This window comes from Xiphophorus hellerii, chromosome 2 (genome assembly GCF_003331165.1).
Source record: "Xiphophorus hellerii strain 12219 chromosome 2, Xiphophorus_hellerii-4.1, whole genome shotgun sequence".
In the NCBI taxonomy this organism is placed as follows: domain Eukaryota; kingdom Metazoa; phylum Chordata; class Actinopteri; order Cyprinodontiformes; family Poeciliidae; genus Xiphophorus; species Xiphophorus hellerii.
This window is the reverse complement of record NC_045673.1, coordinates 17,921,203-17,934,636: the sequence shown is the minus strand read 5'-3', so window position 1 is coordinate 17,934,636 and position 13,434 is coordinate 17,921,203. Positions and strand designations below refer to the sequence as shown.

General features: G+C 37.6%; 1 protein-coding gene across 1 annotated transcript in view; it reads right to left on the bottom strand.

Moving 5' to 3' along the window:
• LOC116737429 (neural-cadherin-like) overlaps positions 1-13,434 on the bottom strand; it is a 142,592-nt gene that overhangs the window by 83,042 nt on the left and 46,116 nt on the right. Inside the window, 4 exon segments of the mRNA XM_032590565.1 lie at positions 2,283-2,487; positions 4,566-4,791; positions 9,467-9,506; positions 9,508-9,665. Coding sequence (XP_032446456.1) covers positions 2,283-2,487; positions 4,566-4,791; positions 9,467-9,506; positions 9,508-9,665 — 629 coding nt within the window.

The window sequence follows — 13,434 nt, the reverse complement described above, 5'->3', positions numbered from 1 at the left end:
CACAGTGTGTAAAGTGTGAAGTGACAGCTGAGTAATAGTCCTGAAATAGCTGGGAAAGGTTTTTCCCAGTCTCCAGCTCCTATTCCAAAACATGTAGCTGTACAGAAAGGATTTTCCCATGCTAAATATGTGGTGTAAAGGTAGCCTGTGACATAATAACTGGGTAACTAAATCTGAAAATAAATAATTTAGATAAACCTGAAATGATTGATAGTTTAACTAAAATTGATTACCTGTAGTTCAAATTCTGAAGTTTGAAATCTAAAAGACGTTTCCTACATTTCAACTTTTCACAGAAGCACTTTCCAAAACCCAGAAACGAAAGGTTTTTAAAACAATATATATATATATATATATAAATAAAAAACCCAGAACAAAATCCCTGAGCCCCATGGTTCACTTGTTAACATTTCAAAACCACTCAGCCGTCCCATTTCTGCAGAAAGCGACAAATTCTGCTGCTCTTCCTTTGAGGCTATGGCCAAGTATGGTGTCAATAGGTCAGCGTTGAGTTTTAATCACTATTTTTTTTTTTTTTTTGCAAAGCCTTGGCTACAGTAGCTCTGCATGAAAACACTGCACAACTGAACAAAAAACCCCAACAAAACAAAAGAATACAATGAGGCTTGATAAAACCACAGGAAAGAAAACACACACAAAATAACATTCTCACAATACAACAATGTATAAACAAAGCAAACTACAACAGTGACTTTCAAACTAAAACAAATGAGTAGAAATGATGAATAAAATTCCATGAAGTCCTAAAATATCAAGAGTTGAAAAGAAATGGAAGTCTTTCAATTTTGGAAATAATGCACATGGATTTGTGTTGGAATGAAGCAGAAAGGATGAATGTGAACACAGTTAAACACAAAATAAAAAGTAAGAAATGACGGTGTACAAAGTTGAACATCTGGCTTTAATTTAAAAACGGTAAGAGAATTGTCTCCACTGTCATAAAAATCCCAGTCATTTATGTATATTTTTTGTGAGAGCTATTCCAATGCTACATTCAAATTAATAATCAACACATACACATTTCATTAAAAATCAGTAGCTTTAAAGTGCATTAAAATAACACACTAGAGACATTAACAAAACTGCTGTAATGTTCTGGGTAAATACCTTCTAAAACAAATCCAGTCTTTTAAAAACTCAAATGCACTTCTAATGAAGATGTTTTCATTTCGACCAGTTTGCTTAAGTACTAGGTTAATGTTATGGGGTAATTTTTCTGCCATAATTCGAGAGCACACATTTAGCACAACTTAAAAGTTTTGAGAACTTGTACTTGTGCTTACATTTTCAGTGTGAAAGAATGACTTCATGCCTTCTCAAAACTTGTAATGCTTCTACTCAAAACTTCTGCTCTCTTTCAAACATTCACGGTGCTTTCTCAAACCTTTTCTCCTCGGGCTCAAAACTTGTCTCAGCTCGGATCAAATCTCCATTTGCAAACCTCTTTGCGCTCTTGCGAATCATTTTCTGCTTGCGCTAGGAACAGAGAAGCATTGTCGCCTGGTAACATCTCAGCCAATAGAATGCAAGTATTATACTGGGTGCGTTTGTTTCCTTCTACTAGGTGTGACAGTGTGGCTATCTGTCTAGATTGAGAGACATCTGGCTGTCTTTTCACATATCAACTGTCTCATGCTATACTATCACAACATAGTGACAGTTTTAACAAATATGTAAAAAAAAACAAAAAACCTGCATACTCAAAAGATACTGCACTTGAAGCAGGACTTGCTTTGATTCAAATAAGGGTGATTGTGCTTTCGATTTTGATTGAGTTTTTTTAAAAGCGACTGATTCTATAAAGAAAAAAAAAGTCACTTATTCAGAATGATTTATTAATATATTTTGCATAACTGGAGCACAATGTTTCCAAAATAGGAGGACGCCCCCATTAAAATGAACAACATGACCTATACACTAATTTTAGCATCTGGCATAAGTTTAGTACATTGCAACAATTAACATAACAAAATATGAGCTTTGCTTCGCTTTATTGTCTTCCCAAGTTATATTTTTTTAAGATCTAGTTTTATGCGACAGAGCCAGACCAATGAAAAGTTGCAGTTCTTTCAGTTTGTTTTACCAGAATAATGGATTTCTGTTTGTTCTCTCACACACACACACACATACGCCCGCGCACACACACACACACACACAAAAAATCAATTTCTACCTCAGTTTTGAGTTTAGTTGACCAGAGTGTGTGAACTCTCATGACTGATGATCACTAACTCACTGTTTCATGTTCTAATTAAACTAACCTCTGTTGCAGCACTCAGGCTGCCAGGCTCCTCGCTGGCTCGCACCATCAGAAGGTAGCGTCTCTGGTCACTTTCATAATCCAGCGTCCTGGTCAGGCTGATCTCTCCGGTGTCCTGCTGAATGCTGAAAAGGCTGCTGGGATTGATAAGCAGGCTGTAGCTGATTTGTTCCTTCTGGAAGGAAATGGCTAACACCACAAGGAAGCTGTGGAACAAAGAGAAGGTGATTAAAAGAAATTGAAAAAAGCAGCCTTTGTTACTTGATTTCAGCTGCGCCCATGTAGAATTAGAATCGAAATCCTCTTTTCCTGCATCAGCAGTGTGCTATAATGAAATCAATTACTTTATGCTCCATTGCCTGCGTGCTACAAACACGGTCAATCAGTTCTTGTCAGTTGTGTGTAATAATGTCACACTATTATGCAGACACCAGTGTTTGCTTTGAGGGGAGAGTTTGTATTCCCCTAATAGTGTGCGATTATGATTGTCAATGCTTGCTCAAGTGCACAGTGTGACCAAATGAATACTTATTAGCACAAATCTTAAACAGTATGTGAGAAAATTCACCTACTGCACACGTGTAAGCCTGCATGCATGATATTGTAAACTTGTTTTTTCATTTAAGTAGTTGTTCAAATATGAGCGCATACTCAGTCTTTCTTTACCTTGCTAGTCCATGTAGTTAGTTACTGTAGCTTGCAACACTTTTCAACTTTTCAAAAGTTGAAAAGTTTGAACAATGTCAGTTGATTTTATTTGGATTTTGATAAACCAAGACCAAGTAGGCATAGATGAAAAAACGTCCTGTGCAGTTGTCATAAGTCATGCAAAGGACGCAGCACATGGAAGGAAGTCCTACTATCGCCAGTTGAAAGCAAGACTAAACTTTGGGAGCATACTAGCAATGAACACAGCATTCACAGGGTAAAACATGGTGGTGGCTGCATCTTTTTCTTCAACAGGAATTAAGAAACTATCCAGATTTAATGGGAAAACGGATGGAGCTGAATACAGAGCAATCTGTGAAGAAAACTTGTTAGAGGTGGCAAAAGGCTTGGGACTGGGTCGGACGTTTACCTGCCAGCAACACAACAACCTAACTATATACAGTCCCAGCATAGAGAAAATGTTTAGATCCAAAGCTGTCAAATTGTAATACAAGTGCTGCTTCTGGAATTTGAGCTGTCTTCAGTCAAATGAAGACATTTTTGGTATCAATTATTTGCGAGATTGATATGAAAAGAAAACTGTGATAAATATAACCACCCACAGATAAAAAGGTGTTAGTGAAGAACATTTGCCTTACCAGAAACTTCTCAAAAGAAAGGTTCAGAAGAAATAAATCAGAGAACCCGCAGTACAAACTTATGCATACAACAGCAAACAAGTAACAACCCAATTTCTAATTTGAAAAACAAGTGGGATTTGTTAATTAACATGTTCAGTCACCAATGTAACAATTAGCTAGAAATTATGTATTTCTCTGAATTTTGTGCTTTCAAAAACTGTGAAAGTCAATGAGTAAAAGATTGTGTGAAAAACGTGATCAAGCACTATGCAAGGCAGCCGTCTAATTTTTAGGGATGAGTCGCTTTGAGGTCATAAACCATTCACACAGAAGTCTCTTTGCAGCCACATTTAATTATTAGTATACAAATGACCATCCAAAAATGTAATTTCTGAAAATATTTTAATTGAGCATCAAGAGCAGCTGTGTGAACATAGTATTAGTTCTCAGACACCACATGCAGTTTTGTCTCTCTTTCAGTGCTTTTTTATGCATATGTTCAACTGCAGACTATAGTTTCTATATGTTTTTACTGCACATCCTGCTTGGTTTGCTTGTTTATAATATTTCAGAAGTCAAATGTTTTTAGAGAAACTTCCCAAGGTAGCCATTTTTTCCCCTTTCAGCTCAAAAAAATCTAGGTTTGACTCCTCCAACAATTTTCACTTTAAGAATATAATCTTAATTAGAAATGTTCTCTGTTAAACTGCAGTTCTCCTGGGTCATGCAATTATTCTTACTGTGGCAAGAATTGGTTTAAAGGTGCTGGAGCATGACTAAATACGTGGCTAAATCTGGGGAAAAAACAGTCTAATTAAAAGGCAAGACCTAAGAAAGATATCTAATCAGTGTAATATATTTTGTAAAGGCTAAATATTTTTAACATGACGTCAAAAACAATATAAAAAAAATAATTTCTTAAGACTCTCTCTGTCAAAGAGCGGAAATGAATCCCTGCTTTTGCACAAAAAGAATAGCACATGCACAGAACTCACGGCTGTCCTTCCGGGGTGTTCTCTGGTATGGAAATGGCGTAGCTGGTGTTGGTAAACTGCGGTGCTCTGGCCCCTGCTACTACAGATAACATGGCAGGTGCGCTGTGGCTTCCCAGCCCATCAAGGGCCACCACGCTTAAGAGGTACTCTCCCTCCCTCTGTAGTACGAGCCCCGTAGTGACCACCTGGCCTGTCTTCCTGTCCACAGCAAAGCAGCCATCACCACCTGTAGGGAAAATTCAATTAAGAGTTTTGTTGTTTCTGGATCCAAAACAGATTTTTTTTTTGTTGTGAATATTAAATAAAAAGTTACTAGGTTTTCCATTTTGAGTACATGAAAATATTAAAGTCAGTTAATAAATTTGATCATTAGATTAAGTGTGATGTCTAGTTACTTGTTGAAATAACTCAGCAAACTTAAAATAAGACCAAACTAATTTACAAGTAACTTTTCGGCAAGATATAGGAGTTTGTTTTAAGTCAATAATTCTTGAATAATGCTAAAAAAAAGTATGAGCTCAGCTGGCAGATTATGTCACTTATACCACAGAAAAATTGCATTGTTGAAATCTAACAAATATGAGATAAACTACCACTTATTTAATGTCAAAGACCTCTAACTAGTAATCCAAATGGATTTACAAGTTGGAAGGACAGTTATGGCTGTTAGGTAGTTTTGGCCTCAAGGCTCAATCGCTGGTAGACCCCATAAGCGAATGCTGACAGTAATGTTGACCTGTGAAGAGTTCAAATAAAGCAAAGCAACCAAAATATTTCAAACCAGACATTCCATAACTTTCCTATATATGGTATATAATGTCTCACGGTAGCCAATAATGACACAGCACAATCAACTTATTTAGTAAAACATTTTTCTTGGTACAGAAATTCTGCAGAAAATGCATTTGAGGGAGATTATTTACTGAAGGACCATGTTTGTTGCCTGAATACAAGTTTGCTTTATAAATTCAATCATTTATACTAGTATATGCTGACACCAGTGGTTTGTGACTTGGGGAGATCCGCTTTTTGAACTGCTTGTAAACTGTCTGTGTAAAGAAAAGTACATTCAGTCAAGATTATCCCATGATGGTGTTGTGTTAGAAACAATTGCTTCATATAACATTTATATATAAACTAGTAGATAGTTTACTGAAGAAAATATCAGACGCACTTGAAAACCTTCTAAAATATAACTTGCAGCAATACAAGTTAGATATTTGTTGATGGAGAGTTAAAAAAAAAAACCCACAAAGGATCATTATCAAATGTATTTACTCTAATAGGTGTGAACATACAAGAGATGAAATTAAAATGAGACCTAGAAATGTAATTCTTGATGTCAGTAAATCCTGTGTGAAGATCAAAATAATTCCGTGCAAATCATCTGCAACGGAGCTGCCATACCCACTGTGGTTCTCATCCCATCTGGTGTTGGACACATTGATTTTTTTTCTCTAATGCCTCACAAATTAAAAAATAAAAAAGACTGGCAACAATAGGGAGTGAATTAGATATAGTAATTCTTAAAAGCAGCTTGTCACTGATGAGTGCTGAAAGCATTCCTCAAAAGGAACAAATCACATTTGGTTGGAAACCAATTTCAGATATAAATGTATACTTGAGTACTTAGAGCAACATGGGAGTATGGGAATGACCCCGAATGAGTTATAAAGCCAGTCAGATTGGTTGGCGCTCCTCAAAAAGATTATGTGATAAAAATATGTAAAGAAATAATTGTTTTTGACAAAATAACAAGAGGGACAATATTGACAACTCCATTATGCCATTAGGACAGCACTTACTGCTCTACTATATTTCACTGAGGCGCAGCATTCAGAGACATTGGTCTTTGACAGTTCGTCTTTACACAATTTCTCTACATTGTCCAGAGAATTGGTCTACTCTTTGTTGTAGCTTTCTTCCACAGGTTTTCCATAGGATTTAGGTCGGGGGTGCTGAGATTGCTATGGAAGAATTTTTTGTCTGGTGAACTATTCAGGCGTGCATTTTGCCTTATGTCTCGAATAATTAAGTTGAAATACCCAATCCATTTTCATTTTAATGACTCTGCCTAATTTAAATTTCAAATCCCCTGTTATGTTTACAACTTCATGATGCTTGCACCCTAACAAGGTATTAGAGGCAGTGAGCATGATGTGATTTTCCAAAAATTACCAAGAGTTCTTATAGCCGAGGTTTGTTCAATGTTATAGTCCAAGGAATTTACAGCAAACACTTCATACTTATGTGATCGAAGGATAGAAATGTTATTTTTATTTATTTAATTTTTTTTCTAGGATCATTCTCGTACAACTGATTAGTATGTAGACAACATATAATTGTTTTTTTCCTGGATATGGTGACTGCAAGATAGCCCTCTGTGCTGAAATTCTCTAAAAGCTAAAAAAAAAAACAACAACAAAAAACCAGTGGTCTGTATTTTTATGCTCCATGACATAAAAACAACTAAAATGATGAAAACTGCTGTCAACTCATATTTATATTTATATTTAATAAAATATTGTGGATTGACAATTAGAAAACCACAGAAGCTTTTATCAGTTTAAAAAGAAATTAACTGTAAATGACTCCGGATAAGTGGAAGAAAATTGATGGATGGATAATTGTAACTGAAAAAAGGCCTCAAATATGTTTATTTACAGAAAATGTTGCTTCCATTATTTTCTAAAGTTGTCGTTGTTAGATTATGCCACAACAAAAATTTTGGTTTTATTTTTTAAGGCTTTTAACACACTTTTACAGGTGGGATCAATATAAGTGCACACTTTGATTAAATGTAACTCATGTACATCAAGTACTTTAATCACGTACGCACTGCTAAATTTGCTAATGGCAGAGAAAGGCCTTACTGTCCCAGAAAAACTATTTATCCACCATCGTCAGTGGCAATGTCTGAGAATTCCCAACACGCACTGCTGACAGAAGTTGTAGCATGGCAGAGAGTAAGGAGATTCTGTGAGCAGGGCATACATGAGGTTTTTGCAATGTCTGTAATCTTATGGTTCTGCTTGAATAGGTGTGGCCAATAATGCTCTTTAAAGAAAACATGCACTGATGTTGAGTTTATTTGCTATGTAAAAATAACATTTTTACGATTGCAACATTTATATTTTCAGCCAGAGAAATTTTTTACATCAAAATTGGTTAAAATATTGTTCACAAACTGCTTTTTGCCAAATACCATATTGGCCAGACAAAATATATAAAATATAGGAGAGACAGTCTGTGAAGCTCACAGATTGGCAGTCCTGAAGAATTATTCGGCCTCAATTCTGAAACAAGCATTTTTAGAAAGCAAATCTCCTATTAAAATAGCTTCACTGAGAAAGAAATTTCAATTATATTTATACTTGTGTTAAAACAGTTTGAACAGATGAGTGTGGAACCTTAAGGCCTCTGGAAATTGTACCCTGTGATGATTTCTAATTTCTGTTGACTTTCTCATGATCTCATGCAAGAAACCAGTGTGAGTGCATATGCGTGTGTGTGCAGTGTTGTCTTTAAATACCTCCCCAGCTGTGCTTAACTAACTTAACTCAAATGCTGCAGTTTATCATATCAAAGTCTTACAGCGTCTCGGCATCAGCATAATTTTAGCTTTCCCAAATTGTCTGAAGGGATAATAATCTTTCTGTGTGTAAACTTATTATTCTGAAATTCAGCCAATCAAAAATATTTCTGATAATCCTCACTGACTTAAAACGGAAAGTTTTTAGTTTGATATAATGTCAGAAAATACTCTGAAATGCAATAAATATACTGATTTGCCATGGTTTAAGTACATGGGTACACTTTCTTTCCTTTTTTTGAACAAACATCTAATGGCACTATACGTAGGTACCAAGTGGAGGCACAAACTGACCTGGAGCTAAGAAAATCACATACAACACTCTAATATCCAGTTTTTCCCCTATTCTATCTAATGGCAATGATAGGTTCAAACTTTAATACTTTCACAAGAAAACTCCACAGGGGATTTTACTTGCTCTGCTGTTGGCAATTTCTAAAGAATTGGGTCAAATTGTGGTCATCAAGAGGTCAGTTCGTCTGATGACATCCCATAACGGTGTTAATGTTAAGCAGTGGATAAGAGGGTTAGACAAATATGGGTGAAATCCAAACAGGGAGTTGAAATTACTCTGAAGAGAAGTCCGTTCGGCTGAACTGATTTAAATTTCCGTTGACAAACGCCACTACTTTAAAGAGTCCTTAGCATAGTTATAAAGACAATGAGCGCTCGGGTGCAACTGGGGTTTCAACTCAGAATGAGGACGCTGTGGGATGTCCTGATTACAGTTAAACCACAAGTCAGGGTAAATCAGTAAACCCCACAAGCAACATCAGCACATCCCCCAATCTCTGCCAGCAGCCCTCAATCCCTTTAGCCACCAGGGGGTCCACTATTGTGGCAGGCTTCCAGCAGCCCACTGTATGTGTTTGTGTATGAGTGAATGTGTGCTTGCATGATTCCCTGTATGAAACAGAAAGAAGCAGACAGACAAGAGTGCATGAAAAGTGCATAAACAAATCTGTGAAGGCCTCTGGCTGTGTGTGGGATTGTGTGATAGTGGCTGTGTTTGCAGGAAAGAGAGAGAGAAAAAGAGAGAGAGAAAGACAAAGTGGGATGGATATGGAGAGGTAGAAAGAGAAAGTGGGTAAAAAAGGATAAATAATCTAATGGACACATAAAACGTGTATGAATGCATGAAAGAATCTGCATGCCTATGGCTTTTTGTCTGAACAACTGTGCTGGTGACAACCTGGACGTATTCATTTTCATACATTTCCATCTGCCATGTTTTGTACCTAACAGCACAATGTATTTTACTTCTATATGTGTTGTGTATTGTTATGTGTTAGAGCAACAAAAAGCTTACCATCTGACAAGAAGTATTCCACTTCTCCACTTTTGCCCTCAGTCCCCGTCAATTGCCTGTAGCTGGTAGACAAATGTTCCTGCCACTGCCTCGGAAGACACAACAGCCAAGTATGGGTATGGCTTCATATTCCACTCAGGGACGTTGTCGTTGACATCAGTGATCGTCAGCTTCACCTTGTTCAGGTACCAGTCTGGGCCTGGAGGACGGTGCAGAGACAGTAGCAGAGATGCGATTACAAAAAGTGACAGCTGTCATGTAATTGTATGTGTTTGGAGGAGAGACAAGTAAACAGGGAAATATGAAGCACCAACAGACACTCAACTAAGGGTATAAGTATGTGAGAGATAAATCCTCTCCTGTAGATGGAAACACATAAATCAGGTAGGATAGTAATAAATGTCACTGTTTCTTGTGTAAGCTGTGCTGAGCTAATCGCAATGCAGTCTAACCCAGAGATCTATCAAATCCAATTCAAAATATCAGTCTTAACAGTTGTGATCTTCCCTGATTTTTTGTGCTTAGTTTTACTCTCCTCTTTCAAAGTTATCATTCCTAGCATGTTATTCTTGATACATGAGAGGAGGTGTACAATCCAGTCAGGAGTTTACATTTGCTCCTAGTGACATTAGTCTTTTAATAAAGTAGGGCTTGTAACTATGCATTTCAGCATTAAAAATAAAACTTTGGTGAATTTACTGTATTTTTAATCCACAAAGCTCAAAAATATACATTTACCCTCTAGGAATGGAGTCAAGACATATTCTTCCAAGACCAAGTCTAAGACCACACTCTCCAAGGCCAAAACCAAGACAAAGACCTGACCTTCCAAGGTCAAAACTAAGACTTGGATTGAATGTTTGGAGTTTAACTAATATTTTAGGACAATGGAGAGGGCATGGGGGGTGTTAAGTTTGTCCTGTCTGGACATCATATTATGTTTTTACTATGTAGTAGTTGATTTGTGGTAAATTTGAAGGTATTCTTGTGTCTTTATTGTGCAATACACCAGCAGCCCTGGCAGTAAAACAAGCCTTCTGTAAAACAGCCCCACCAACATTACTGACAGTTGGTAGCGTGCTCTTTGGTTTTAAGAACTCAGCTTCCCGGTTACGATGCCAAATGATTAAATTAAAACTTTTCTCCAGAAGACATTTGGTTTGTCCATGTGAGAGGCTGCAAAGTTCAGCTGAGCTTTAAGGAGTCCATTTTTGAGCAGGGTTTTAGCAATTTAGCAAGTATTCAGTCAAAAGCACAGCTGAAAAACTTGTATCTGAAAAACAATAATAGAGTGCAGGCTCTCAACACCCTAAATTATAAATGAAGTCAAAACAATCTCACACCATTCACTATATCAAATAATGTCAAGTTAAAAAATGAAACATTCATTCAGAGTTAAACGCAGGTTGTATTAAAATAAACAATAATAAGTTACTAAATCAAAACTGACTAAAAGAATGGCTAGGTGTTTTGTGCTAGTGCTGATTGGTTGTTTCCGAGAGCAGTGTTTCTGGATAAAACAAGGAGGAGCTTGAAAAAAAATGTTTTCACAGATTATCAGTCTCGTGTTAGGACATAGCGAAAGTTTTAATACATACGTATTTTTTAAGTTACATGCTGCAGCTTTAAGAAGACGTTCGCGATAAGAGTCCATTGTCTGATGGGGAGCCATCGGCGCTACGTCCTTGAAACATTACGTCTCGATAGCAGCGGTCTAACAGCGAGCGCAGAACCCAGCGTTTTACACCACTAGCCCGATAACTTTTATTTGCTTAGTTTTCTGACCGTCACGCTAATCCGGGTGAGTGTTGGCAATTGTGCACTGCTTTACCTGCTGTCTGGCTGCTCCAAATGTCTTTTTCTGCAGTGAGCCTCCATACCCTTGTCAAGTTCTAGTTTTTTTTTTTTTATGTCACCGACGTGAAGACGCAAACTTCCCCAACGGACCTTACCAGAGGGGCCGCTTTTCATTGGCTGATGTCCATTCTACGTGGTCACGTGCGTGGCCGTCTCACAAACAGACGCTTCCCGTTAGCTAAGTATAGCATAATGGCAGCACTGATACAACTTCTACACCTTGAAGTCTGTCTGCTACACAGTCTTACGTTAGCTAAACAGATCAATATGCAATGTGTGCTGTATCTGACATACACTAAAGATTTTTATTTTAGCAGAAAAGGCTTTGGACTAAACTGTTACTCGTTTTAGCCACGCTAGCACCAAGTACAGCTAGTCAATCAACCATCGCTGTGTTCAGGGAAGCGCTGATTAATAATCGAGAAATAAATATCAAGCCTGGAAACTTGATATCGTAACGGACTGAATGTTATGTTTTTAACGTAATCTTTGCTTGTCTTGCGGGGCGCAGCCGGTTGCCACGGTAACAAGTGTGCTTAAACTACAAAGAGAGAGAGAGTAAAAAGGTAAGAGTGGTTTTGAGTTGATCACCTGTTCGGGTTATTTTACCTTTGCTGTGGCGCATTACAGCCGCTGTAGTTTCTAAACGTTGGACTAATTACCTCGTTCGTTTGTGAGTATACATCATTCACAACAAACATCAAATAGAACAAATATATTTCATAAAATTTTAACAAACAAATGGCTTCTACCGTGATAACTATGTTAAATTAAATTAATTATATCCCAACTTCAGAAGATTTGCCTTTACCTTTACAGAGCTCTTTGGTTCCTCCTATCAGTCTGTAGCTTCTCATATTGACGTCATCAAACCAAAGTTCAGATCTACCATAACTGACTGACACCTGCTGGCCTCAGGTTTGCAACCAGCTTGTGACTGAGAAACCAGTAACCTCCTCCCAGATGGTGACCTGAACTTGTTAGTTCCTCTGTCCATTGTAGTAGCTGATATATTGTGAAAATCCGGTAGAAATGATGCACTAATCGAGTCATGTTTACATAGAAACAACACGCCCGCAGGCTTTGTTTGTGAGACTTGTGGTCACGTGGGTCGGTTGTGGGCGGAGCTTGGTAAGGTCCATTACTCTCAGAGCGTTAAAGTTACAAACAAACTTGATAGGATTTGTGCTAGAGCAGTGTGAAGGAAAGGGGGGCCATATGCTGCCTCTGCAGGCTGAGATACAGGTGATCGGTTTTTGTAATGGCCTGGGCCACCACCAATCATACATTACTAATATATAAAGTATACATTACTAATATATCACTTTTACTGTTGTGGTGTGCCACTAATATAGTGTGCCACAAATATAAATTGAATGGTTCAAATAAGTAAGTACAAAAACAAAATTGATCTGGTATTTATCCAGATGTTTAGTATAAACTCCTCATTGCCAGGGCGGAGGATGGTGGATGTGAAGCCATGTATTAGATCTAAATCAAGTTTCCCAATCAGACTTACAGCATCAGATGGGAGAGAGTGTCAGCCACAGTCTCATCTAGCAAGTCTTGGTAAAGCTACCTTGATCTTCCCATAGGGATGCATGGATGACGCCTCAAGACAGCAGGCACTTTGTCGCCTGCATGCTGTCTCACTGAAGTGAATAAGAAGATTCTAGGAATCCAATTACCAACTTGCTCTGTCTAAGCTGAGGCTGACTTCAAGAGAGCACTGCAGCACCTACAGAGAGGCTGCGTGCAAGTACTTCTCCTTATGACAAGAGCATACCAAGCATTCATTCAAACTGAAATTATTTCATGCTTTGCACATGTTAAAATAGAAATGATGTTGAAAAAAATACTCCTGTTAATGTCACAGGCCTCAATATGCATATCTGTTGCCTCAAGTAAAGTGATTCACAGATCTGTGAGCACAAGACAGTATTTCCACAAATACTGGCTGTGATCATGTGTCAACGTGGCATTAAAGAATGTCAGAAGAGCTGCCAACCAGTTCAGTGGGCTGCCATCCACTAAGGCCATCTGCCTCACCACAGAGAAGAAAAAAATCCCTGCCAAGACAAACATGTTCCCAAACACATGCACCAACAGAT